Source organism: Clinocottus analis, unplaced genomic scaffold (assembly GCF_023055335.1).
Source record: "Clinocottus analis isolate CAN_PGR_092001 unplaced genomic scaffold, fCliAna1.0.p SCAF_9, whole genome shotgun sequence".
In the NCBI taxonomy this organism is placed as follows: Eukaryota; Metazoa; Chordata; class Actinopteri; order Perciformes; family Cottidae; genus Clinocottus; species Clinocottus analis.
The window spans coordinates 8,320,794-8,348,163 of record NW_027176251.1 but is presented as its reverse complement, the minus strand read 5'-3'; the positions used below and the strand labels follow the sequence as shown (position 1 = coordinate 8,348,163).

The window sequence follows — 27,370 nt, the reverse complement described above, 5'->3', positions numbered from 1 at the left end:
CATGAACACAACAGCAGGTTCATGGGAGAATATATTTATTTAGATACAAATCAACAAAGGAAGAGAGCAGCTGACTGGTGGCGAATCAGACACCACGTTGTAGCATGAAACCTGCAAAGACAATGCAGTCAAATCAATCTGTAATCAATAAGAGTAACACATCTGAAAGTAAAAATATCTACATGAATCATATATCGTTTAATATACATTATTTTGGTATTCACAGGTTTGCACTTGTGGCATTTTGAATAAAATAAAGTGAAAAAAAAACAACACGTAACTTAAAATCTCTTTATTTGTAGTCTATGGCTTGTTTTTGTTCATGTTTCTTTTTTGAAAGGCTTATCATATTCTACATCAGAATTACATTTTACAGTGCGGAGCAATTTGCAAATGGGGTGCAGAGAGGCTATGGCACCGAATAGCACCTGCATTTTTTATGATACCGGTTAACGGCAAACACTAAACGGCAAGAACAGCACATCTGTTACAAGACTGTGGCTGCAGTCTTTGGTTCCGTTTCAAAACCACCAATACATATAGGATCCAACTGACTGATGACATTATTATTTAGTAATAGTAAACAAGTGGTTGAGGCCAATCAGATGCATTGATGGAAAATAATGCAGTTTAAAAACAAGTGTTGTGGTATATATGCTGGTTTCACTATGACATTCAACCTCAAGGTAATTCGAACACATTGCATGACCATGAATGGCATCACAGCAATTCTGACACTGTGAAACGATGGTGTGATGCTGGTGTGTAACTATATTGCTTGACTATAAATGTTGGAGGCAGTTCGCTCATGGTTTTAGCAGTATTGTACTTTGCATTGCACTTCAACAAAATCAGCCTGAGGCAACAAAAACCTCAAGTGAGAAGACCTTTTGAAGACCAAAACTGTGGCGGTATGCTGTACAACCTGATAATTGAACAACAAAAAACAGCATTACTATAACTACTTTGCAGTCACAAGGACATTTACAGAAAAAGGTTTGTGGTTCATCAACAAATAGAGAGATATTAGAAAGAGAGAACCAACACTCATGAAAACAATACTGAATCATGCATTTCAGCTCTATTCTGAAGGAATCATACAGTATATGCATCGGCAAAACCCTAAAAAAGCCATGAATTTGGAAAACTGAAAAAAGGTAACACTGCGAACATATTTGTCCATAACACCAGATGGGCTCTCTGGTACATCACCTTCAGTCAGGTTAGCCCGATACAGGAGTGGTCATCAAGGTAAGAGGCATATGGAACTTAGTAAACGAGTGGGTGAATTTGACACATTTTTTCTTCAGTTTTCCAACAGCTCACATAGTAATGTTTATACAACAAACGTGACGACAACCAATCAACCCAGCTGGGCTTCATAGGCGGGGGGTATTTTCAGGATTCATTTAGAAGTTAAGTCAATACATATCACAGACAAAAAAAATGTGCCATAGCGGCTTGAGGTTGCTCTCAACAGCAGATGATTAAACTTACTTATAGTCTCTTGACTGTAAAGTGCCATTCCTTTCTTTATGTGAACAGAACACATGAAGTAAACTAAGAACTCACGTCTGAGATCATGATTGTCACGCACCAATGAAAGAAAATCATGTGAAGGTGTACATGCAGACTCCTCTTGAGGCTCACGTACAGGCAGCAATAACAAAAAACATGACACATATACAAGCTTTAAATAAACTTGCAGATTGACAAACGACTGCAAAAGTGCAGCGTGAGCATAAGCAATGACAAGAAAAGTGAGACCAAACTTCGGCCCAGTATTTGGAAGAGGATGAGAGTCTTACTTTCTTTCTCTTCACGCCCCTGGTTCTCTCCATCAATCTGACTAAAAATATTGCAGTAAGTACTCCGAGCTGACAGAACTGAGCATGGTCTAATCCTGTAGCATGACTTTGCTGCTTAAAATCCTGCTCTTCTACGGGGAGGGGATTTTGCACTCAGAGATTCAGCTAAATCCTATTCATCACCCAGCATCCTCCTCTAGGAGACCTGGCAACCTTAGCTCTGTAACCAGGCAAGGGCACGACAGTGCCAGCATCGTTGGCATCTATATTTAGTTGGACCTGAGAGGGACTGACCCTCGGAAGGACATTGTTGTGTACTTCAAAAGTACTTTAGTGGAAACGCGCTCAGAGGAGTGCCCTCAGGTAATTGAAAACAAAGTCAATCACAAAATGGGACGGTGGGGAGAAAAAAAAACATCTGGTCCACTAGCCAATTATAGTTGGCCAAATACAAATTCAGTTGTTTTTACATGGAACCCTGCAATCTCTTTTCCTGGTCAGAGTCCTAAGGTTTTGCCTAAAAGCATCTGATTTGAAGAAACGGAGTGTCAGGCAGGAAATCCCCCAACTTAAGAGAAGTGGTACTTTTACACACTGCGCCAAGAAGTGAGCAAAAATGCCTTGCGAGGACCGGGGACATCCTCAAATCAGTGCATTGGCGTTTAGACTGTGTATCGATAGCTTGAGGCTTTTGGTGACCTTTCCTGTCTAGCTTTAGTTCTGCAGAAGGAGAATGTTAACCAATTCTTTCCCGTATTGAATTGAAACATTTAGTGCCTGTCAGACATCTGAGAGCAATGAAAAGACTTATGAAGATGGGACCCAAATTTTAAAGCAAGTACTCTTCAGAAAATAATCCAGCTCAGTGCATCTGCACAAATTCCACAGTAGGTATTAATAAAATGCAATCTTTGCATTCGTTATATCAGCACTACAAAAGGCACCAAGCAGCGTCTAGACAGGGCGCTGCGTCCCTGTGTAATATTCTACATATTCTACTTTATCCCATCAGTATGCATTACTGAGACGAGGATTTTAGTTTCATTGGAATGGATGCTGGAGCAGCTGTGCCAAAGAAGCAGAGGTAAATATTAAGCACATTCAAAACTGTGGAATAAATAGCAAAAGATTACAAACAGTATTGTGTACAAACTGTGATGATTGAAGGATTAAAATACATCAATAGATGAAAATATATATAAATAACTTAAGCATTTCTACTGCATAGAGTTAACATTGATTAAAACTGCAACAATTTCAAGAAACAAGTAAATCAATAAATTCTGTTTAGAGCCATTCAGTTGGTTTTGTTTTAGCGTTGTAATTTGATTTAGGAGAGAGTCAACAGAGTTACTATCCACAAAGTGAGCTGTATTGACTTGCGAACTGGCGCAATGGAGAACACAATGTGGAGTTATTAAGTGTAATTTAGAGAGGCTCCCTAAAAGACTAGTGGCTATTTTGATGAGGATGGCTCCATAAGCATATAGTGGGCCTACCACTATCTGATTAGGCCTTCAAATGACCGCTTCGGCCGAGATGAATCACATATTCAGGCTTCGTCTTAAGTATTTTATACACTGCTTTATGCTTAACTGCAACTCTATCAAGTATGCATGCTGCATGTGTGGGCGAGTGCTGGTCTTTGATCTAAGTAGCTGCTAAATTACCATTTTATTCAAAAACAATTGTCTTTTGAGGGCGTTTTCATTTTGTCTGCCATGCGTCTGTGCATGATGGAGCGCAAACAAGTGGCGGGAATTGTTAAGCAGAGGAAGTTCTATTTCAGTGATCCTTTCTTGTTTTTGTCTCTTAAAAACTAAGCATTCACCTAGACGGCGCTCTCTCCCCATCTGTTTTTAGTATACCGTCTCTGTCTGCTTTGCACTGCCTACATTTGTCTGACTTTCATTTACTCTCTCCCTTCACTCCACGGATCAACTGCTGTTTTTTTAATCTAACCTTATTTACGGTCCAATACCAACAGCGTCAGTATTGTTCCGGGCTGCCACAGCAACTAAGCCCTCCCCATCAGCAATTTTAGTACCCCTCCCAACAGCAAGCTCCGCTCCCTCAATGGGGCCGACGAAGAGAGAACCGGCTTCCCCAGAAGAGGCTAACACACTCCTATCGGTCCGTTCTAGCTTGCGGTGCTTGCGTGGCTCCGGGGGTGTGTCCTTTTGGGTGAAGACGGTACGAATTCTTTCCACGCAGATATTGGCAGCCTCCTTCGTCTCCCTGCAGAGCTGCGATAGGCTGAGGAAGCCATGGGGGAGGTCGTCTACCACGCACAGAGTGACAGGCTGGTCGATGTTTCTCAAACGCTTGGCAAACATCACAGAGTCATCCAGCATGGGGTCCAATGCACAAGCCTGAGAGGGAAGAGAGGAGAAGCAAGAGGGCGGAAAAAAGGTGGTGAAAAGAAAATTAGGATTCCCTTTAGACATGTCAAGAATCTTAATTAAGGGATGAAGAAAAGGAAGCCAAGCATCCCAGTCTCTTTTGTCCCCACTTTCTTTACATTCTCGCTGACTCACTCTAGCCACTTTAAAAATCAGCACCAATTTCTTAATTTTCATATTAACACTCTTGAGAGTAGGCTTCAACCTACAACAATATCATACCTCCTACAGATATGACAGTTGGAAAGACTCAAATGTATTCATTAAAGCACTTATTGACAGCTTAGAGCAACTATTGAACTGTATAAATTCTCCACTTTGCAATTTCCCTACATTAGATTTATGTAAAGTGTCATCCTGTTAATCATTCCAGCTGCCGCTTCATCTTACCACTATGTGTACAGGTGGCATCCCTCTCAGCATGCTATCAGGAGCCAGCAGAGGAGAGCAGAACGGATCCTTGACCACTGGAGAGCTCTCCATCCTCATCTCAGAGAGCTGCTCTGAGCGCAGTGGCTCAAACCCCAGGGGGAACTCCCTCACATGCGTCGGCTCTGATCCCTCCTCTCCAGCAGGGGGTGGTATGGCCATTGAAGACAGGTCCCTGACCATGGAGGGATCTGCCTCCTTGGAGAGGAAGAAATTCACATCTTCTGGCTAAAAAAGAAGAGATAAGAAATAATTCAGAATACACAGCACTAAGTCGAAGGAGAAAGTGATGTCAAGGACAGATGAAAAAAGACATAATATTAGACAGGCAAACTTGATTACAAATACACAAACGGCACTTTGTCCTTGTAAAAGTCTTCTTAAATCCTTGGCTCTGTGCCCAAGAGTCTTGGCTGCACAATCCCAACTTCAGGGAAGAAAAGTATATTCAAAATCTTGCATCACCCTTACTCGTTATTTTTCCCCAAGCCAGCCACTAATCCAGTCTGGTTGTGTGGAAATACATGCGAAGATAAACAAAGCTTTGATATCCGGTCAGCATTTTATAACCAGATCTGTTTATGAGGAATGGGTGGCATAATCTCACCCGAGTTCATTGAGATCAAACATCAAACATGCACTGGGTATACAACATTGTATGATAGATGGCCAACATATCTCCATTCTGGTGTGTTTTCCCTTTACTGCAGTGGTGTAATAACCATGAATGAAATACAAATCTTTTCATCATTGCAGGTTAGAATCCCACAGCAACCCCTACTAACAGCTAAGTGTTAAGCCCATAGCCATTTAATGGCGTTAATGTCTTCTAGATAAGAGCATCAGCTAAGAGCGCACTTATCTCAATGTAAACATGTTCAAGCGTGACGTACAGTGCGATCGGAGAGCAGCGGTGCACTGTGAGAAGTAGAATTGTTGTGGGATCCCAAGTTCTGGCAAGTCTGGCTCTTTACAGATAACTTCCTTGAAGGGAACTTTGAGGTATCTGAGGCTACAGGGGGGTCGGCGTGAGGAGAAGAGAAGGACGCTTCTGAAATGCTCTTCCTTACGGTGTCTAGAGATGGAGACAGGGGGAAAATTAATGAGACACACAGAACAATCTAAAATGTTTGAGACGAACAATCTTTTTTTTTTAATTATCAAAAATAACCATCAATGACACAATACACAGTATATGATGAGTGAAAGATACAGACGTAGGCTCAATAGCACCCAGAGGACAGGAAAAAGTACACAAATAGTATTACACAATCCCTTATTCTTTCGTTTTCACTTATCAAATGTCCTTTGGTTGACAGCCAAAAGCTAAAAGCCTAAAATGCAAATTAGGATATATCAGGAAGAAGAGAGGAGAAGTGGGTGGAGGAAATTCAAATGGTGCCGTCATGGTGATATCGTCGGCCCGCCCCGAGCCATCAAAACACAGCTGTAGAAGTCATCATTGCTGGTCTCTTCCCAAAGCGCTTCCGATCGCCTATCTCTTTAATAACGAACATGTCAGCATCATGATGGCCTTTTAATAATGCAGACCCACCTATGACATTATCATCAGTTTAGGCTTGCAGCTGTGGGGGGTGTCACCTCCCTAAAAAAGGAACACCGGGGAAATTACGATTTACTACTGGATTTACCGTGGCTACAATTAACAATTACTGTCAAAGCCCTGCTGCTCCAAAGAGGTGGATTGATATGAATGGGCTACAGGAGTGTTGCACAACAAGGTGAGATAAAGCAATAACCGATTAGTTGAATGCTGAATAAAGGGGATCCATCTCAATAACCTGCTTCATATGGGCCATAAAGTAACTTTGGGACAGTTGATGTTGATGCTCTCATAATTGGTGTAATAAAGACACTGAAAACATGGACGGTGCACGCACACACACACACACACACACACACACACACATCTCATTTATATTTTCAGCAGAAAGATGTGATGAAAAGGAACTCGCGCTTGACTACACATGTCTGGACAAACGCACCTATACACACGGTGGGAGTGGGTGGTTTACCAGTGGCTACCGGTGGCCTCTCTGCAGCTGTACTGTGGGAGGCTGAGGCTCGGTTGGAATCCAGCAGAGAGTGGATCCAGTTAGAGGCTCCCTGTCGGAAATCTCTGAGCAGCAAAGCAGTGTCTCTCCTCACCAGGCTCAGCGTGCTCACTTTCTCTACCTGCGCCTCTGTCTGCGGCTCATTGCCTGGATCAGGAGACAAGGAGGAAGGCTTAGAAGATGCAGAGATTCATGAACAAGTGAGATTTAGGCATTTTTATTATTCTTGAATAATCATGAATGAGTAACAGAAGAGGGGAAAGCAATAAGAGGAAAGCTTTAATAAGAGTGAAGAAAACCACTGACAGTAGTTCCAATACTGCAACACAGACAGCAATGCACAGTGATGACAGAAGGACTGAATAAAAATTGATTAGTGTTTTAGTTCAGTTATTTGGCCAATTACTAGCCCTGCACAGTTCTTTTTTTTTGTCTGACAACAATTTATCAAAAAGACTTGTAAGTTTCTCCGGCTTCTTACATACATTAATGACAACACATGAAAAACAATCTATATGCTAATAAGTCGAGTTGTTGTTCATGAAAGTTTTTCAGACACAATACAACTAGAATAAAATCCATAAAGATTTGTGATTACATTTATTTTAATATTATACACAACAGTGAGATCCAAGATGAGCAAAACAGTTTCATGATTAATATGATCATTATTACTGTCCTAAAACTAAAAAGATTGGCAGTGCAGACATTGGTTGAATGAATAAGTCGACACAGAATCCATTTCAATTTTGCTCATCAATGTTCAACAGCGTACTTGTACGTTGTGTTGTAAATGCTGGCCAGACATGGTTAGACATTTTAGGGCATAACGTTCGGATAATTTTAAAAATATATAAATTGTTGTGTTAGCTACTTTATGAAATGGAATAGAATAGAAAGAAGACAAACAACATCGTTTATGATACACATGTAGTTGCGATCGTTCATAAACCTACAACTACGCTAAAGACCATTATGTTAGGAGTACGTATGATGTGGGTCAGCAGACGGAGACATGCAGAGATGTTTAAAGAAAGAGGAAAACTTAGATTTAATTCTCAACTCACCAGATAGAAGAAGAATCTGGACTTTATTCTAAAGACACAGACACAGACACACACACACACACACACACACCTGCATAGGCGTTGAGACACCTGGAGAGCACACTGAGCGGCAGCAGGGGATCCATAAGTGTGAGCAGACGGGAGGGCGATGCGTAGGCAGTCAGCAGGGTAGCTGGGTAGATTGCGACAAGGCCATCTGGCATTCGCACACCAAAGGCAGCAGCGCGCAAAGATGTGGTCACACACAAGTTGCCTCCCGCACTATCCCCAGCCAGACACACTTTTTCTCCAGTCCAGCCTGGACAGATAAAAATAGGATAGTGATGGATGGAGGTAAAGAAAAGAAGAAACAAAGGAGGACCTGGCAAAACTAGAATCACCCCCAGCAGTTGTACAGTATGCCTCTGCCAACAAGTCAAGGCTTACATCCACGTCTGTCCAAAATGTCATCACTTCATAATCATTGTATCCTTTTACAATTTCTTGCTGCACACTCAAGACAGAGCAACAGAGGAAGGCAGGCGCTGTGCAATGAGAAAATATGCTAATGGTGAAAAAAATAATTATAATCGAGGTAGTGTATTTGTGAAAAGCAATTAAATTATAAAATAGCAATAACTTTGTGATTCTGTTTAGGCCAGCAGTGAAGGCTTAGCAGGCCCTGACGGCGCACACCTGCCTTAAGATTGTTTTGTGAGCTCAAAGTGAACTTCACCTTTAACTATCAAAACCTTATTATTAGTTCATCCTTGAGTCCAAGAGCATGTTTGTGCAAGATATAATAAAGATATCCAAAATGGGCCAGATGGACAAACTGAAAATATAATGCCTCCGGCCATGTTGTAGCCAGCATGGAGGCATTTCAAAAATGTATTTTTCTGAGACAATGTGAAATCTACTGTGGTGCGAGAAAAAGCAATGAGACACACATCAAGACACAGGATCTCTTTTCTCCACCATAACGCTGTTGAATATGTGACTTTGAGAGGGTGTTGACACACTGCCTGCCCCATGGCTGTGATATTGTTTTCTTGTACTACAACACAAACATACTGCACTGTTAATTTGACACAGTGTGCTTCAGCGGGTGGATGGATGTACCCCAAAACGACCAGATGTCTTTTGTTGTCGGCCTGAATATTGAGCATCACAATTTGTGAGATATTGCAAAACAACGAGTAGCGTGCAAGACTATACGCTGCAGCATGATTACTTTCAAAGTGATGAATGAATCCTCTCCAGAGGTACCGGGAATTGGTAAAACTAGGTGAGGATTTACTGAGGCAGTCGACAGGACACCTTCACTCTTGAAGAGTGTTACCAGTCCATTGATTTTATCCAACCACCTTTCTTTATTCTGCCTAATTATTTATCATTTCAACTGCATGTATGGTTCTTATTACTATAAAAAAAAAAAAAAAAAAAAACATAAACAAGAGTTTTGAAAAGCCAGTACTTCGATGTAATCAATGCTGTATGATGTGTATGTACCCAGTAGGTGGTGGTTTCGCAGAGCCCAGCAGTAGGCGTAGAAACATTCCTCCAGGGCCCTTGGGAATGGGGCCTCAGGGGCCAGAGAGTAGTCCACTGACAGTATCGGGACACCAAGGTCCTGGGACCAGCTCTTCAGATAGGGCTGCACCAGACAGAAGACATGAGTATGAAGGGGTGAAATTATGAATAACAAAACAGTTTCACAGTGATTATATTACATGTTAAAGTTATGAAACAACAGCAGCCACCATAAGACACAGATGAAGGCAGATGGCAGGAAAAAGAAATGTGTTAGGAGAGACACGTGGGGGGGGGAAACATTAAAAAGACAAAATAAAGTTATGAAAATAAAATGCCCCTCTGAAGTCATCTGTCTGCTTTCAGATTTACTGTGTAGACAAAAATGGTAGAATGAGCGCTGCCTTCCCAGTCACCTTCATTTAGTTTTCTTTTCAAACAGCAATAACAAAAGACATCCACATGTCCTAGTTTGCTGGGTACGGAGGAAGAAAAGACTAAGCCAAGAGGGTGGTGTGGATTTACAGGGGTAGCTTACAAAAACAACTCAGAAAAGAGTATCTTGCTTTTCCTTGTTGCTATAGTCAGAATACGTCTGTCCTATTATTATTATTATTATTATTATTATGCCAATCTAAGGCAAATCCTGTACTTCACAAAAGCAATGCAGCGACCTTGAAAAGGCATCCAAATTTGTCATGACAAAAATGACAATATATTCCTTCGACAAAGCATTCGTCATTTCCTTCTGCGTCTTTATCTTCTCCCAACACCTTTTTGACTAGCTATGACAGGGCTGGCGGGGAAAGCGACTGCTCTTCCTCCATTCACAATGCCAGGAAAAGCACGGTGTGTTTGTATGTTGCTTAACCTACCAGTGATTCAGCATGAAAATAAATAAATACATACATTTTAGCTCCAGCAGTCAGTTGTGCGGTCTTTAAGCCCTACTTGTCACAACAAATCTTTGAGTGAGACTGTTGACAAGTGAAGGTTCATGTGTGTGGTTTTTTGGGGCTGGTTGATTTTTACACAATGACTCAGGAAACTCATCACACACACACAGACACACAGACACAGACACAGACACAGACACAGACACACACAGACACACACAGACACACACAGACACACACACACACACACACACAAAGCAGGAATTAATGGGAGAGGCTGTACCACTCACTCTCAGACAGGCAGCACAGTTAATCTGCAAGTTTATACCTCTACTGGGATCGTGGGTTTGTGTGTGTGGTCGTGCCCAAGTTGCTAAATGCACAGATGCCAGCACATCCATTCCTGTGATCTCAGCATAATTGAGCCCTGAGACCGCCAAAGGTTCCTGCCACTGAAGTCCAACTCTCCATCTCACCCAGCATCAGGAGAGACAGGTTTGAAGCAAGGACACAGGACTAGAGGACAAATGAGAAGTAAAAAGGACAACCCTGGCCTTCGCCCTCTGAGGAACTTTCCGTTTTTGTAAATTCTTTCTTTTTTGGCTTTGCCTCGGGGATTAAGAGAACAGAAGTCATCTAGAAATATTAAGGAGGTGAGACCATGTTGCCCAAATAAGACAGGAAGGAGATGTTCAAAAAAACAAGGACACCAAGTGAACAAAAAGGATTTAGTGAGATATTAAAAAGATTGAGCGGGAGGATGTAATAAGAAAGGCGAGTGAAGAAGAGAGAAGGATAGTCTGACAAGTCTTTCATTAGTGCCTGGCCCCAGGGTAATCTTTCTCTGCGGGGTGGTACAGTTATCTGTTTAATTCAACACGACAGCCCTGTTCACCCTCGCCTCTGATTGCTCCCTCATCCTCTGGCTGCTACGTAGGATGCCCAAGTCCTTGGCGATTTCACAGAGCCCTGTCTTGCGGTAGCTATAAGCAGCCTGATGCCACATAAAGACTGCACACAGATGGCCAGAGCAGCGTAGGACGAACAAAGAGACATGGGGGCACAAACTGTGTTTGATGGAGTAATGACAAAGCGCCAACATTCCTTTAAAGACATGAAGCCAAAGCTTGAGGGTGTGTGTCAGTGTCCGTTTTTTCCAATCACAGTGATTTAGATATTGTCACTTAAGTGAACATATTATAATAATAACAGTGCACTGATCTATAGCTTTGTGTACTTTTATCGTCAAGTTTGTCTGGTTGTCCGTATTGATTGTAATGAGTGTCGAGGTGGATGCCTCGCTTTATATTACAAACCAAGTCTACCTGTGGGTACAAATAAAGTAACCCAACTGAAACATGAGCAGCTACTCTATAAGAAAGAAAGAAAAAAAGGATGAGGAAGAAGTGAATGACAAGAAGCAAAGATTTGCATTAAGGAGCAGAGCAAGCTTTGTGTGCACCTTATCAGTAAATATGTTTTAATACTATACAAGTTTGCAGGGATTAATTAAAAAATAATTAGCTTAATGGATCATTACATGTCACACTATTGACAATAAATATTAACACTTTAATTGGCTGGGGTTCAATTGCAATTGAGAAAGCAGTCAGACTCTGAACTGCTGAAGGGATGAGACGATAAACTGGATGAGCGCTTTGTCAATAATATCTAGGTTTCTAATGTAGTGTTGTCACACTACATTTTGACCAACTGTTTAATTATAAATATCACCAAGTCAAATATTATCCCATGCCAGGCAGCAACCTCTAAAAAGGGAAGCCAATGCGGAAGTCCACAAACCAACAGGTGAACTCATAATAACCATGTTTACTTTCTATTTGCAGTGTATGTCACATAAAGACGAGACAAAATACTACTAGATATAAATATGTTAAAGTCTTTTGTTTGCATCTTTTCTTAAAAATAAAATGCCAAGAGTAAGAACATCTATGTAAAGATTAACATCTCACCTCATGTGACTTGGAGGTCTGTGCCACAAATCCTCCCCCATGGAAGTGGATCAGGAGACAGGGAGATGAGGGGAGGCGCTTGGTCTTCATCCCCAGAGACAGAGAGATGGCGCCCCCCTCAGAGCGAACAAGAGACAGCAGAGTCTCACTGTCCTGGAGGGAGTGCGACAAAGAGGGGATAGGAAAGGAAGGAATGAGCAAAATGAGAAAACGCTCATACAAATAATAACATCACATGATGACAGATGGTGATGTTCGCACCACTCTGACAACTGCAATAAACCCCAGTTGGACAAACAAAGCCTTGTTTTCATTGTTAATATATTGTATTGCTAGTGTTAGCAACAGGGCTCCTTTTAGGTAAGGATTAACTAGCTGTTCTGCAGAAGCTTGCTGCCAGCCTCTCCTGAGCCTGCATGAACGCACACTAATTCCCATTCATTAAAAGAAACAAGGAGGGAGGGGTCTCGTGGCTGAGACGGAGGGCTTTCACTTATGCTGACTTGTGCTTTGCATTATTAAAAAAGTTTTTTTTGTTGCAGCGTGATCAATGGCTGAAAGTGTTTGGTGACAGCCATTTGTGTGTAAGCTACAAAGTAAGGGGTACAAGCTTGGGTGGAGAGAGGGAGTCTCCTGAAAGACTAGGGGAGGGAGTAGAAAGTGATACCTATAATGAAGAAAAATAATAATAGAGAGAGATAATGACTGGGAATTAGGTCCATGGGGAAAAGTCGGAGCTGTCATTTGCTCTAGCTGTGATTAGTACCAGATATGCTAATATATAGTGTATGAATATTTAAAGAATTTGTATGATTGCAAGGTTTAAAAAGAGCCAGCGGAATGCCGTCATAAACTAGGTCACACAAAAAATACTTACAGAAAAATAGAAGCCATCAAGTTTTGCATAACATCTGACATTATGCAGCTTTATTCTTTGTATTTGCATTTTTCACTGTGCAACTATAGTGCAAACATCCATCCATCCATCCATTATCATAACCGCTTATCCTCATTAGGGTCGCGGGGCGCTGGAGCCGATCCCTGCTGTCAAGGGGCAAAGGCAGGGTTCACCCTGGACAAGTCGCCAGTTCATCACAGGGCAGACATATAGACAGACAACCATTCACGCTCACATTCACACCTACGGGCAATTTAGAGTCCAATTAACCTATGGAGCATGTCTTTGGACTGTGGGAGGAAGCCGGAGAACCCGGAGAGAACCCACGCTGCCACGGGGAGAACATGCAAACTCCACACAGAAGGACCTGCCAGACCAGTATCCGAACCCCGCCTGGGATCCGAACCACAGACCCTCTTGCTGTGAGGCGTCAGTGCTAGCCACTACACCACCATACAAAACATATAGTGCAAACAGAATCATGATTTAGATACCTGTCCTTCACGCAAGTCATAGGAGATGAGCCTCATCTGAACCGGAGCAATGCCGATGTGTGCTGATGGCGGAGCTATAGTTACAGATGCTCTGTGGTTGGCTGTCAGCGGAAGGTCAAAGGGCACGGGGGGCACAGAAAGAGCCCGGTTCACCTTAACTTGAGTGGATGTCATACTGGCAAGACTCTGGAGGAAAAGGGGAAAAAAGAAAGAGATGAACAGAGAAAGACAGAAAAACAAAGAGATGGATAAAAATAATTAAGACAGAAGGGGAAAAACAAAGACGAGTGTAAGTTACAGAGCAAGTCATGCCAGTGGAGAGAAAGGGAGAAACTAGATGAATAAATCATGAACGCTATTTAATGAATTTAATTCCACTCTAGTATTACCAACGGCCTGAAGACCAAAATGCATAATGACAGAAAGGTTTCTTTACCAGAGGAAAGTAAAACATTCTCAAATACAGTTTTAAAATAAATTAAAAAATGATGTGTGCATGTGTTGGTGGCAACAAAAAGGGTAGATTACACAAGTTTTAGGAGGGAGTTTGTCCGCATGTGAAGTAAATTTACCCACCGACAGGACTTCGGTCTCAGTGATGTTCCAGAAGCTCTTCCAGAAATGGACGTCCAGGTTCTGGGTGATGCGTTCAAATTCTGCCCCTCTCAACTCTGGGTCTATGGCGTACTTCCCAGAGGTAAAGAAAGAGCTAGCTGCGACACCTAAGGAAGGAAGGACAAATAAGGAGGGTATAATAAAGGTTAGGAAACACCAGAGACGAGTTAAAAGGACAAAAACATTCTCTCTCTCACACACACACACACACACACACACACACACACACACACACACACACACTTTAAAAGTCAAAAGGAAAAGAATAGAGGAATGTGGGTGAGTTGAAATGGAAACAAATGGTACAAAAAAAAAACAAAGTTTAGAATAATGGGGATGAAAACCACAATTTCACAAAAACAAACTGTAGGAACAGCAGGAACAAGGGGACATTAAAAGTGCAGTAAGTGACTAAATAGAACATTAAAATTATGAAACATAAACACACTGACAAAATGAGGAAGGTAAAAAAAAGCTGGAGGGAAAGGAAGATGGTCAAGAAGGAAAAGGTCAAAGATAAGGCCGTAATTGAGAAACAAACAGAGCGAAATGGCTTTTTCGCACAGAGTTATAATCTTACTGTCACACAGTTGTTTCAAACCTACTGTGCCGATGCTAATGTTCAAACCAAAGCATTTTATCATGGTATTACAATCAAAATGCTCTGCAATGAATCAAGGATGGGCAAAAAAAGAAAAGGGAAGCAATCACATTTCATATACAATGACTGTACCACTCAGACTTCCATTAAACTAAAATACAGACACTAGAAATCTAATGTAGCTTAGGAGCTATAGGACAGAAGCAAATTCTTCATATAGACATATAGCCTGTGCTCACTACAGAGGACTATGATGAAGAGGTGAGAGGGTTCCAGTACACTCACCATATGGTGCAATACCTCCCGCCTCCACTGCGGTGCAGCACAGAGCACAAGAAACCATGAGTCGAAAGATTCCTTTTTGAATGTTAAATATTTACGTGTGTGTATACGATGGTGCATGTTATTCTATCTTTGCTTCTGCACATAACAGTGTGCTTGTTCAAAAACATTCTGAAATATAGAAGCACACCAGCTATCCCTTGAGATTCCAAAGGATGAAATAGCATCTACAATTCAAGCACACAACATCAAAAAGGTACACAGTCAGGGGCCAAGGAGCAATGTGGAAAAAGTCGTGCGGATGAGTACGATCTGTGAATGAGAATTAAGTGACTGGATGATGAGCGGGCACCGACGAGAAGATGCTGACCTATTCCAGACTGATGGCGTTTGTAGTTTTCTCCAAAGGCCACAAGCCCAATAGCGATGGTCTGGAGACAGGGCCGAATGGCTGGACTGAACTGGACGGGTGGAAAAAACAGACACTTTAAATTCAAATCGATGGTCCTTTTAAAGACAAGAGCCTATACAGGCTACCATTGAAACTGCTGTCATTTGACCAGAGAAAGTGAAATATAGATGGGATATCAGAATATCAGATGAGTCTGAGACATTATAAAATGATGCAGGCAGACTAAGGAGGTTTCATCATTTTTTTCCCTTTAGTTGGAGTTTGACCTCTGTCTGCTGAGGGGTGAGCTTCTCTAGTTAAGCTCAACTGAGAACAGAGACTACAGATGTAAAGAGAAGACATCCCTCTGCCCAGCCAAATCTGTTACTGATTACATTTTACCTGCAAGTTTGGGCATTGAGGCATTTCTAGGTCTGTATTGCTTTCCTGGCTTGAACTTGTCCCACATTGCACTGCTTTTTCTCTCTTTTCAGAGTCTATTCCTTTAGTCTGGTGACTTGGTGACAAACTAAACCCTTGCACGATCAGTTCTATCATCTTTTTTTTAAAACAGAATACTCTTGAGCGACAGAATACTAGATAACTTGAGTGAAGAACTGTAGATGGTACATTCAGAAGAGTGTCTATGCATTTGTGAGTTTGATATTGCTTTCCATTGTCTTTTCTCTGCATTGTTGTGAGAGGCATCGCTCTAACCTTAACCAGTGCTAATTTTATGCACATTTACGTATTAACTACCTATCTTTTTTGTCAGCTTCTTACTTTTCCTGAAAGCCCACTTCAGTGCTATCTATGAGACACTGCTATTTCTAAGCCTTTTCTTTTTCTTTGCTCGTCCCACTACCATACTATCCAAGCACCTTGAAGCATCAGCTCACCTGAAAGCCAAGACAACGGCCATAGAAGCAGCCCTTGTGCATTGATGAGTATTCGCGAACAAAGCTCTCACTGAGGCCACTTTCACCCTGGAAAAAAAGGTTGCCATGGCTGTTGTCATGTAGCATACGCTGAGCCAGGTAGAGCAGTGCGCGCAGCTGGCACAGAGCATTGCAGTAGGCCTCCATCTCCCCTGCATTGTGTGCTAATCGAAAGAAGATGCTGCGGCGGTTGGTGGTTATGTAGCGCCCCTTCTGTATGATATGGAGAAGGCAGCAGCGCACTACCTAAAAGAGGATCAAGAATGTTTCAATTAAATCTTCCTAGTCGTATTGTATTTTTGAAAAAAATGATGCATAGTATTGTTCCTTATAAGAAAGCACAACTTTATTGTGCTATCATTAAATAGCCATGTCCATTGGGTCTGCTTAAATTGTAATTAAGATTAGGGTAGTCAGCTTGAAGAAAAAACAAAACAATGTAGGACAGCATGCATGAACGAGAGCATGTGAAAGGCTTGCTGCTTTCGCAGGATCGTAACAGATTAGTCAAAGTAACACTGTGTGAATGGAAAGGATTCTAAATGTTGAAATCAAGGAGCAAGAAAACTGAGCAGCAAATGAATGCTGCTAGACTACAGTCACTGAAGGTCATGATGTTTCATCAATAACTGGAGAAGATAAAGTACAGTGGGTACAGTAGGGGTAGATATTCTGCAGCTGGATGAATTTATCCAACCTGATTTGCAGCATAAAATCAATCTGTAGAACAAATGGACTGCCCTTGAAACAAAGCGATATCAAGCGGGGCTGGTAACCAGTTTCTCACAGTGTTGAGAGGATATTGATAAGAAAGTATTGCAGTATGGGGCATATTATTCTCAAAGCTGCACTGGCGTGAAATGGAAACGGACAAAGATCCAAGAACTGACTCGTATACACAAAATATCCTAAAGCTTACCTTGACCAGTGAGCGATAGCCATTGGCAGGTATGTGTGGGTCAAAGTCAAAATGATGGTAAACTGCAGCGAAGCCAGAGACAACAGGTTCCAGACTGCGCGCATGCTCCTTGATCAGCTTCATGGTATCCACCAGTCGCCGGGCTGCATCACCCTGCGACCCCTTGGCACCTCCTGAGAAGAAGGTGGCATTCTCTTCACACACGCTGTGCAGGGCCGCAAACACTGCCTTGGTGTCCATCACTAAGAGCAGGGAGATAGAGAAGCAATGCAAAAGGTTGAAAATTAAACCGATCAGTTGTACGTAGTGAAGGTTGAACAAATTGAATAATAGTTTCAATAGTTATTCATGTATTCTTGCAGGGGAATTCTCTTTTCATTAGACGGATTGCTGACTTAGGGGCTTGTATCACAATAATATCCACTGAGCTCGCTATCAAATATGCCACCTTCAATTTGTAAAGTTAAAGATTTTTTGTTTCATAGTTGTTAAACTACATCTTTAGCTGGTTTCTGGTCCTGCAAGCATAAAAAAGGAGCAGCTTGATCCCTATTCTGCACCACACCCACACTTGTTATTAGCATGTGGACACTGGACAAAGTGGGATATCATTGGCTATATCCTACATAATGTTCTCTTCCTCCCATTAACTAATCCCCCACAGCCTGGCGTATAGAAGTTCATTGATTGAGATGAGTTAAGAAGGCCTGCAATTAAATGATGTAAAGCCCGGCTAAGCAGACAAAATCCACCGAGTTCGAGGCAGACATGCATGGAACAGGAGGAGAAGGCAGGCCCTTTACTAAAAAAAAAACACAGATTAGTCATACACTGACAAAAACACATTCACAAAAGAGTCCCAAAGGGAGGTACACAGCCGATAACACAGCTGAGTCTGTTTATCAAGTGTGCTCATACCCCTGCCCTAATGCAGCATAACACAGATCTAGTGCAGTTGGATTCCTGCTGTAGGGCTGAGTTTGTCTGTTAAGTCACCCGAGACCTCAGTTTCCACAACACCCAAGCCTGGGAACCAGCAGGTACTTACTGTATTGGGTGACAGGCACGCTGAGAGACAGAAGGTGAGAGGAGCACGGCCGGTGGGTGGACACAGTATAAAACTAAAAAGAACGGAGACAGCAGTGGTTTCCTAATAGATGTGAGAGTGAATGTTTTAAGGGGCGGAGCAGACGCCGAGAAGAAAAATAATTTCTTCGTTATGGATGGGTGTTAACCAATTTCCTTGCAGGGCTGCAGTACATTTATGGAGACAATAATCAGGTCATCCTAAATGACAACAGCCACCCTTGGAATTAGCACATACCCCTCAAACTTTTGCCATTAAAAGTCGTACCGAAGCTGGTGCTATGAGGCAGTACAGAAAAGAAGAAAGAAAAGAAACAAAAACTGCACAGTAGTTTCTTCAGACTTGCAAAGCTACATCTTGTGCAGCAGACACAGCCTGTGCCTACTAAAAAGTGAACATAATATCATACAAGTGAAATATATATTTTTTGTTTTTGTTTTGTAAGCGGTCAAAGAAATAAAGGAGCCCTTATGGGACAATTATTTCGCTATTCCTTTCCATTCAGGAAGAGTAATGGTCGTGGCAATTTTAGTTTGCTGTGAGGATTCATAGCCCCCTGACATTTAGGAAGAGACATTTATTAGCCAGATAACTTTTAGCACACATGCATAAAAAAAGTATTGTGTTTGTTCGTCACCCTACCTCTTTCAGGGAGTGCTCCTTCTTTAACAATATGGAATAACGTTCATAAATTGTTTAGCAAAAGATAATTGAATCATAGCACAAAGATTTTTTCCAAAAGAAACCTGAAGACTGTCCAGTAAAGAACAAACAGCAATATTTAGTTATAAAGTCCTACCGTATTCACTTATTCATGAGCCCCCACACCCCTTCAATTATGTCTATTAAAAGCCAAAACATCTGCAAACAAGAAACCCTGTGTTTATTCGTGTGCGATGTCGCCAACCAAACCATGGTGAATGCAGGGGGCATTCCTTGGCCGTGGGGTATAGAAACAGATTCAACAAATCTGCAGAGTAAAATGAAGCAGCTACAGAGAGCCGCACTGCAGCAGGGAAACATTTTTCAAAACAATATCATGTACTATGTATTGCAGCAAAGCTAAACAAAAAAAAATATCAGTCTGGGGCCTGATTTCACATTGATTAAACCATCTGAAAGGAACGCTCTGACAAACTTGCCCCATGACTTCAGAGAAAACACCACACTAACACAGAATTTACACTGTGCTTGTTATAATCTTAAATTGTAATCTAGAATGGGCTATTGCCAACTGTTTGCCTCTGAACAGCAAGACTTGAATTTGTGATATCTGGTGACTCTTGAGTTTGATTCAATGACAGATAGAGTGGCCAACTTTAAGATTTCAGTCCTGGTATATTTATAATTGCTATGAGTGAAAACAGAAGGAATTGTGCTTTGAGTTCAGCAGTCCGGAGTCTTGGGCTACATCTGCCATTTATTTTACAATTGTATGCAGTTCAATTTCTTTGTGTGCATAATAAAGAAAAGCTGTAATACAGCTTTTTTTTTTTTTTTACAGGAATGCCACAACTGACTATGTATGACTGCAAATCATCATTGTGTTACTTCCTTCAGCAATAAAATAGTTACCTAACAGACATTTATTTGAATGAAAATCTTCAAAAGTGCCACTTTGATTAGCATTAAAACAGAGGGCTGGGTTCAGCGAATGTTTTCGATCCAAATGACTTGGAATGGAATTCAGCAAACATCACCTTATCCAAGTAACATCTCAACTGTTTCTGTTCCTACATTTGAGTTTACTTAACGGTATCTGGAGGTGCTTTAGGCCACATCTCATAACAGCAATACTATAGTTTGTTGATCTTAACACACACACACACACACACACACACACACACACACACACACACACACACACACACACACACACACACACACACACACACACACACACACACACACACACACACACACAGTTCTGAACCCGACAACACAGGAAACTGTTATTTAAAATGTGCAAAAAAACAACTCATTAAGTCAGCATGAACATCGAAACGCCAAGTGACATGCACAAAGAACATCTAGAAATACACAATTATCTGCCTGCATGAATACAAACAGCCATGTGGCCTTAAGGGACACAACAACTACCTTGGTCAAGCAGTCAAAATTGCTTTGCTTAATTGGAGCTGTGCGTACAACTCTCTCAGCTGGAAAGACCAATAGGTCATATGTTGACAAAGGCGGCTAGGCGCAAACTTTATGAACCACTGGATCAGCATAAGCTGCTCTAAAACTTGCTTGATGATAATGAAGCTGGCGCAAATTACACCCTTGTCTAACTGCAGGGATTATATCATATGCAATCACTATGCACATGATCAGTAATGTAAACCAATACAATCTAATCAGGAGCTCACTCAGAGTTCAATGGGCCGAGGCCCAGTGAAGACTTCAGCTTTGTCTGACAGAATAATGCCTCACACAGAGGAACAATGACGCTGCGACTACACTCACGCCAGGCTGGCTGACAATGAACCATCTATGGGAGTCCCTGGAAGAAAAGCCTGACTCACCTGATGCCTCATCAACTCTGCACTTTGTGCATCAGCGAATGTTCCAAATAGCTATGTCTAGTTGCGTCAGTAGTGCACAACTTGTATCAGCATCATCCCTTCCTGCGTTACCAACACGAGTGGTAACTGTAATCCCACTGGAACCATTTAATTCTCTCCACATTAAAAAATGATGAGAGTGGACATTAATAAGGCATGCACAACAACCAACACTACTGACATTACAGACAAATAATGACTCATGCAGGGCCCATGTACAGTGTGAATTGAGTGTTTGTATGAAACTACCCACAGGCTGATTCTAGCATAACATATAATTGATGGCATGGGCTAACTATTAAAAAGATGAAAAAGAAAAAAAAGTCAAAGTGTTTACCAGCATCTGAGATCAAGGCTCCGTCCTTGTCAGCCTCCTCTCTTCCACGAAAGCAATGAGCATGGAAAAGAAGAATGAGAGAAAGAAAGGGATGGCAGAGAGGAAAGAGATAGACGGTGAAGGAGAGAATAACCAATCAGAACACTCCGTCACTACCTCATCTTCACAATTGAATGTGGCTCTTCTCCTATCAGGCTGTTTACGTCAGACTTGCACACTAATTCTTATCAGAAATAATGCAGTGTACTTTTCTTTCCTTCTGCTCCACCCACAAATGCCTTATTATTTTTTTATTAAATGGGACTTGGAAGTCACAGACAACCCCAACCCAGTTAACTTTCACCCTGTGAGGAGGCTATTTTGCTATTGGCTGTTCAGCTTGCAACTCCCTGTGACCTTCTATCTGAATAGGAGGTCACATACAGAGAGACATTGGCAGAACACTACAGTGACATTTTTTAAATAACAAGCTTTAGAATGGGACTTTTTCCATTTATCGCATCAGTGTTACATATCTAATTAGGTCGCAAATCAAATGCAAACAAACATAGGTCTAAATGAAGAAATCAATTCAAAAAGTTATAATAACTATAACCCACTAAGACACTAATATTGAAGTGCTATTTTTTGATAGCACGTGTGTTAGACATTTGTATTTTGAACAATGTTTATGAAGCACCTTTGAACATATAATTTTTTATGTTTAAGTGCACAACATAAATGTGCTCTAAGCGCAACTGTTAAGAAATACTAATGTTTAGCAATAAATGCAGAACATGGACAAAAAAAGAGACCAAATATAATACAGAAAATCTATTCCAGTGGAAAATAACTTTTTTTTCTTCTTCAATTATTATCATCTTTCAGGATGTATATTTTGTGCAGATATGGAATCAATTTTACTTGGTGCCACCTCAAGTCGTGTGGGCTATACAATTGTATTTAGAAAATGTATTGACATTTAAATATATAGTTTATACAATGTTACAGTCCTGGGTGTTACATTTGAAAGTGTGTGGTGTGTGGGGTATGAGAGGACTTTCTAAATGTTAATGGAGGTGAATCCTACATGGTCTTGTTGGCGCCTGATTTGTTTGGGAGAAAAAAAATACATGTTTACATGGTTACAAAGTGGTTAAACTGGTTCTTCCACACCAAAAACTTTACAGAACAAAGTCCTCATTTACCTAGAAATTCTCAACTTGCCTCATATAAGGCCAAGTCAGTGTTAGCGGTAAAACTCCACCATGTGTCTATAGTCAGCTTGCTTTAAAAATAGCTAACGTTGAGCAATCCACCGGCAAGGGGAAGCGCCAACAACAGCGGCTCTGTAGTGAAGTGTTAATGAGGCATTGACCCTTCTCCCAGACAGAGCACCTTCAAACACACAAGGCCAAACTGAACAACAGGAAACTTGCAACAATGAGCCACCACACCCCCTCCAAAACAGGACGGATAGGGCTTCCCTTCACTTGTATTATGCAATGCTTTTAGAGAAAAAGAACACGACAAGTAAGATTAGGTTAAAACTTGTCTAATCTCCTTATATAGGTTAAAGTCTATTGTACAAACTGCATTCATGAAAAGGCATGTACAATGTGCAAACACAGACATTGCATGGCATATATTTTTTTAGGTTTCTAACAAAGCTAAAAGGAAGTTTTTAGAAAACAGTGTTGGTTTGGGCATGACGGGAATGTTCCAGTTACGACCAAGTTTACAGGCTCAACATTGGGCGTTGGTTTAGTCATAACAGCATAAGTCTGCTACCTTCTTCCAAATGCTGCCTATTCGTCCCCATGTGTCCCTGCTCTTATGTCAGCCAGGCAGTGATGACGGCGTCACCAGTGACCCCATTGGCTTAATCAATGTATAGACAGTACTAGCTACCGTGTAACATTGACCCACTTGGGAGGTTTAGTTAGTTTAGTTTTCCTCTGTCCCACCACCCACCCCCTTTGTGTTTTATGTTCAGAGTACCTTTTCATGTGGGTCCTGTCAGTCAGCGGCTCAAACTAGGGGCACAGAACGTGAAGAGTGAATTTAGGACACAACATGGGCCATGCATGTGTAGTTAAAGTATACTAACTACTACTAAGTTAAAGCAACGACATCATTACCACTGCGAACAGGCAGAGTAAGGACAGGACACTTTCTTCCGGGTAATGTCTGTAAACAGTCAGAGTCTGGAGTCGTTAAACACGCACAGGACCGAGACAGCTGAGACGGACCCAGCAGTTTAAATCCCAGTCGTTCATTCCGGCGATCCGAGTATCTAACGGTTAACAAACGTTAAATGCTAACGGAAGCTAACGGGAGGTGACTGTTCATGTGCGTCAACTAGGGGACGTTAGTTAAAGGGAAAAGCGAGGGCTCTGAGGAAGTCGGCACAGTACAGACAAACTCACCCACTGGACCCTCCTTGTGTTTGGACGACCGTCTTCCATTCACACTTTTCTCAAGTCTACTACTCCCACTCTTCTTCGACGCCATCTTCGCCCACTCTGTTTACGCACCGCCTCTCTCATCTCTTCCCTTCATACCTGCACGCAAGCGCCCATGGCCCCGCCCACGCCAAAATGATAACCAATGAATGACTGCGCCACCTCCAGTAGCCAATCACGACGCTCTAAAACTTGATAACTCCTACCCCCATTGTTAGGTTGTGGAGCTTGGTTTAAAATCAAAGAGAGCCCATTCAAAACCGATTAAAGGGGCATTACGTGTGTGGACAACGTAGGGCTTTAAATCATTACAAGGATTTCTTGTTTTTTTTAAGACAGCTTTATTCTTGGAGCAACCTAAAAAATGTACATTGTGAAATCATTCAGTAAGATTCACGAAAAGCATTAGATGAAGAAAGATTTGAATGAACGAAACGTGAAAGCTGCTACAAAACTATTTCAGCACCAGCTCCATCCATTTGGTTGGCATGCAATTTAAGATTGACTAGGGTTTCTGACCTCTTTACGGACTTATCACCCAGGTTGGCTTGAACATTTAGTTTTAGTCCAATTCCAAAAATATGGAGTGACTAGTTGTAGCGAGAAGTTACTCCATTTTTGGATATGTTCAAAAGCTTAGTCCAAGTGCAGGACTAGATACTGCAGAAACAAAGGACAGATAAAATGACAGATACTACTACTCTAGACTCTGTTTTTTAATTTTTAAAAAGAACTAGAAGAATACACAACATACTAACAGATTAAATGATGATAATGTGTACACGATACAGCTAAATGTATTGAATGTAGAAAATCCCCTTGGACTTCTGCCCTCAACATTTTTAAAATCCTGGCAATGACCCTGACAGAGTGGACCCTATGGTTGATAATGTTCAATCTCAAATTAAACAACCCAATTAAACAATGTTATCAGATGCTAAAACAGTATGCAGCCTGTGTACAAAACTCAAAATCTGTGTTGTACAGAAATTATCTGTTTTATTCAAATATCAGCCCTAAAAAAACAGACTCAACATGTACTGTCTTCCTTTCCTTTTTCCCTCTTTCCCCATTTCTTCAGGGCTTCTCAAGCTGGATCTGCTCCTCTTCCTCCTTAAAGTTGCCCACGTCCTGGTACTGGCCGTGTGCCTGGGAGCGTTCAATCTGATCATATGTGGACCAACAATCGTCCAGATTTAGCCCCTGGCGTATTGGATTAGGAAAGATAGAAATCAAGTAAACGCACAAACACCAATGAAACATATTCATCTTAAATTGATTAGTACAAGATAACATGTTCATTCATAATGTTGTTCTTGCCATGAGCAATGTGACTTACCCAAGTGTTTCTCACATGCCTGCCATGACCCTGACTCAATTTACCTGATAAATGTTTTCCTCTTCCTTTTTCGCTTTCTTCTTGTCTAGTTTACGTAGTTCATTTGACTGTGAAAATAAAACAGAAGTTGGCAAAGCTGTGAAATTGGGCAATTTTCAATGGAGCAAATCTAAGAAACATATGTGTTTGAGAAAAACATAGCTGTATGAACAGTCAAAGTAGGACTGTCTTACAAACTGCAACACATGCTGTTGTGTCGACATGATGGCAATGCCATTATTAAGACATTTGGGAATTAACCATTGTTTCAACATCCAACTGAGGAGTAGTGCATTGAAATGTAGAGGTATTCATAATACAGTTACTTTCTGACCTTGAAGAGAAGGGTGACAGACGGCACAATCACACACAGTATCAGTAAGACTCCCTCAGCTGTCAGGATCTTGTTTTTGGTGCTTTCACTGAGGTTTATTGTCTTATCCATTGGCTCTGGGCATACAGACAGGGTTCAGAGATGAAATTAATTAAACAAGTGTTTACATATGTCATAACTACTAATAACAATTTAACAGTTTTATTTAGAGATGTATTACACTGGACTATTTAGTTATACAGCTAATTGTACTATTTAGTAAAAAACAGTCTAATTTATACAAATAATAAATACCTAGAATTATTGGTTTTGATAAGTACAGGTTCTCGTAAACACATGTACATAGTACCCACAGGAGTTGTAGTTGTTTTACATTTCTACATCAGCCATAGGTGTTTAATGAGATTATGAAATGCAGAATGACAAATGGCTCTATAAATTAGCTTGACTGCAACTTGATCTATTCTTGGTGCTATTTAAAATAAATGACTGGACAGCAGACTGTAATGAGAGCATTCAGATTATGTAAAGATTAACCAAGCTGTGATACACAAGAATGCTGCCACTCACACAGCTCTTGGATGGAAGAACGTTAACAGGATTTATGGCTTATGAAGCGTTAGCAGTGCTAAGAGCTTGCTTGACTTCATCACACTCACTGTAGACATGCAGGTAGGTGCCATGTGAGAGGAGGTTGACGTCTCTGCCTTCCAGCAAACACTGGTAGAACCCAGAGTAATTCAGCTGGACTGGCTCCAAGGTTAGGGTGCTGCACAATTTGCCAGTGACTGTAATTTTTCCTTGAGCCGCATGTTGTGGAAACCCCAATTCATAGTTTCTCAGGGTGATGTTGGCTGCTTTTTTGATCCAACTGGAATTCACTGAATTATCATCGATGCCATCGATGCTGTAGCAGCACTTCAGCTCAGCTGTGTGATAGATCTGCACCCTGTCAAAGGGCCTGTCCGGCTCTAAAGTCACCTTAGTTTGAGCAATGCCCACTGTGAGGAAGCAGTAATTACATTTTATAGTTTTGAGCATTTATTATACAGTTGTTCATAGTTTGATTTTTATCCAACATTTGTCAAATAGTTTAATAATGATTGCATATATCACAATGTACATTCAATGGACATATAGGGTCTTAAAAGTTGAGTACAAAACAATAGATCAAATTAGTTGTAAATGTACAGCATAAGGAACCGAAACTAAAAGAGCAAACATGCGTCATGATAGCGCGAACATCTGCTTTGATAGGAGATGTGGTTCACTGAAGCAGATGGAAGTTAAAAACAAAGTTATAAAGAGTACATTTACTTATCCTAACTTGAATATAGACATGTCTGAATGAAATGAAAAGTACTTGAATGAAAAGTACTTTATTAATCTCCAAGGAGAAATTTTTTAATTCTCTTTTAATTCTGTATTCTCCACAAAACTCAAAGGATAATAGTATCAGTACAAATACAAAGTATTATCTATTGAGTATTTCAATTGTATTTTAAAATAAATTGATCCGTCTCACCGACAAAGCTGCAGAGTAGAATGTTTGTAATAGTCCCCATCGCTTTTACAGATGTTTGATCTAAATATCCCAAAAAATTACTGAATTACTGCAGAAAAAAAAAAGTGAAACAAGACCGATCCCAGTTGTCGCTGCTATTTTGTAATAACACACTGCTGTCTTCTCTTTCTCAGTCAGGATGTATGCTTGACTGATCATGGACAGTCCCACATTTGCATAATGCATGCGTACAGAAAATAGATATGTGAATTTCTTCCTTAAGAATATTATGAGCACCAACTGACATATGTGATATATATATACGCACATTCATACATATGTATGATGTTCTTAAAACAATCAACATAAAGAGTCTAACTGCGGGCCCCAAACCTCTCGCTCAAGATGTATTCTTACATATG

General features: G+C 41.0%; 2 protein-coding genes across 8 annotated transcripts; both read right to left on the bottom strand.

Moving 5' to 3' along the window:
• Nucleotides 1-18: 18 nt before the first annotated feature.
• lipeb (lipase, hormone-sensitive b) lies at nucleotides 19-23,841 on the bottom strand. 7 transcript variants are annotated; one of them, XM_068569401.1, is made up of 15 exons: nucleotides 23,680-23,832; nucleotides 23,269-23,297; nucleotides 21,289-21,329; nucleotides 17,301-17,542; nucleotides 16,343-16,627; nucleotides 15,423-15,513; nucleotides 14,131-14,276; nucleotides 13,555-13,740; nucleotides 12,163-12,315; nucleotides 9,273-9,417; nucleotides 7,852-8,079; nucleotides 6,676-6,861; nucleotides 5,533-5,714; nucleotides 4,601-4,867; nucleotides 19-4,180 (listed from the first exon to the last, which is right to left on the bottom strand). In XM_068569401.1, the coding sequence occupies exons 1-15, from the start codon at nucleotides 23,779-23,781 to the stop codon at nucleotides 3,776-3,778; spliced, it is 2,688 nt and encodes an 895-aa protein (XP_068425502.1). In that variant the 5' UTR covers nucleotides 23,782-23,832; the 3' UTR covers nucleotides 19-3,775. The 7 variants fall into 7 exon arrangements, with proteins under 7 accessions (XP_068425502.1, XP_068425500.1, XP_068425495.1 ...); XM_068569399.1 differs by lacking the exon at nucleotides 23,269-23,297 and adding an exon at nucleotides 15,056-15,082 and having other exon boundaries at nucleotides 6,646-6,861; nucleotides 23,697-23,795; XM_068569394.1 differs by lacking the exons at nucleotides 21,289-21,329; nucleotides 23,269-23,297 and adding an exon at nucleotides 15,056-15,082 and having other exon boundaries at nucleotides 6,646-6,861; nucleotides 23,697-23,841.
• A 291-nt stretch (nucleotides 23,842-24,132) lies between these two features.
• Nucleotides 24,133-27,225, bottom strand: cd79a (CD79a molecule, immunoglobulin-associated alpha). Its single transcript, XM_068570489.1, has 5 exons — nucleotides 26,970-27,225; nucleotides 26,104-26,445; nucleotides 25,445-25,560; nucleotides 25,116-25,178; nucleotides 24,133-24,935 (listed from the first exon to the last, which is right to left on the bottom strand). The coding sequence occupies exons 1-5, from the start codon at nucleotides 27,007-27,009 to the stop codon at nucleotides 24,810-24,812; spliced, it is 687 nt and encodes a 228-aa protein (XP_068426590.1). The 5' UTR covers nucleotides 27,010-27,225; the 3' UTR covers nucleotides 24,133-24,809.
• Between the last annotated feature and the right edge of the window lie 145 nt (nucleotides 27,226-27,370).